Source organism: Octopus bimaculoides, chromosome 29, assembly GCF_001194135.2.
Source record: "Octopus bimaculoides isolate UCB-OBI-ISO-001 chromosome 29, ASM119413v2, whole genome shotgun sequence".
Classification (NCBI taxonomy): domain Eukaryota; kingdom Metazoa; phylum Mollusca; class Cephalopoda; order Octopoda; family Octopodidae; genus Octopus; species Octopus bimaculoides.
Window position 1 is genome coordinate 827630 of NC_069009.1, and position 1251 is coordinate 828880.

Here is a 1251-nt window from a genome sequence, read left to right on the forward strand (position 1 = left end):
TTGTAACATATCTACATTATATGACAATAAAAATACGTTTCATTCTGATGCATTTTATCAACCTTGGTATTCAAAATAAATTACCAATATGACAGTAAATCAAGAGACAGTATCGTACCTCACTCCTCGCTTCCGTTTCATTGGTTCCATATGAAACAGCAAAGACCAGACCATTGAAAGTGTCTTTCTCCACTTTGGCAGCACCAATAGCAAGATTGGAATACGAAACCGCGACTTGCTGCTTTTCCAGTGGAATCTTTTCTGGGATTATTTCTATAATGTCCAGCATTCTGTGAGGAAATCAAGAAAACAAGGTTCAAATGACAGTGTGGTTCAAATACGTAATTAGTTATAGGTGTAATTACACTAATTATATTAATTAGCAAATCTTTATTAACACGACTGCTGTTAATGTTGCTTCTGTTGTTTTAACCGTTATTGCTGCTAATGTCATTACAACACCACCACCAACACTACCTCCACCTACCCACTCATCAATTACCACCACCACCACCACCACCACCACTACTACTACTACTACTTCTGATGCTACTGCTACTGCCGCTGTTGCTTCTGCATTAATAACAGATGTGATCTGAATTTTACCTGCTAACGAGTTTCATAGACTGTTCTGCTCCGACCAAATTTTCCTGTGGTATGTTCATAATTAGGCTGACAATAGGAAGTATATTCCACAGTGTTATTTCCACGGGCACATTCGGTATCAATGGCACCATTTTCTCATTAATGACTACAACGAAGTCAGCATTTTGTTGTAAAGTCTCTGTTACCTCTGAAATTTTCGAAATCATTTTGGCAACCAGTTCAATATTTTCTGTAACGAAAAATTTAACAAAATTCAAGGGAATTTACAGCCATTTTGAGAGGAAATATTAGATGCAAATTAAACACTATAGGACAATTAATGTTGTTGGCACTCCGTCGCTTACGACGTCGAGGGTTCCAGTTGATGCGATCAACGGAACAGCCTGCTCGTGAAATTAACGCGCAAGTGGCTGAGCACTCCACAGACACGTGTACCCTTAACGTAGTTCTCGGGGATATTCAGCGTGACACAGTGTGACAAGGCTGACCCCTTTGAATTACAGGTACAACAGAAACAGGAAGTAAGAGTGAGAGAAAGTTGTGGTGGAAAAGTACAGCAGGGTTCGCTATCATCCCCTGCTGGAGCCTCGTGGAGCTTTAGGTGTTTTCGCTCAATAAACACTCACAACGCCCGGTCTGGGAATC

General features: G+C 40.3%; 1 protein-coding gene across 3 annotated transcripts in view; it reads right to left on the reverse strand.

Moving 5' to 3' along the window:
- The window catches only part of LOC106873850 (adhesion G-protein coupled receptor G6), an 82527-nt gene extending 81698 nt beyond the window's left edge, over positions 1 to 829 (reverse strand). For all 3 annotated transcript variants that reach the window (XM_052977963.1, XM_052977964.1, XM_052977962.1), the window contains exons 1-2: positions 607 to 829; positions 119 to 290 (exon numbers count right to left, since the gene is read on the reverse strand). In XM_052977963.1, coding sequence (XP_052833923.1) covers positions 119 to 290; positions 607 to 812 — 378 coding nt within the window. In that variant the 5' untranslated portion in view covers positions 813 to 829. The remainder of the gene's footprint in view (positions 1 to 118; positions 291 to 606) is intronic.
- Between the last annotated feature and the right edge of the window lie 422 nt (positions 830 to 1251).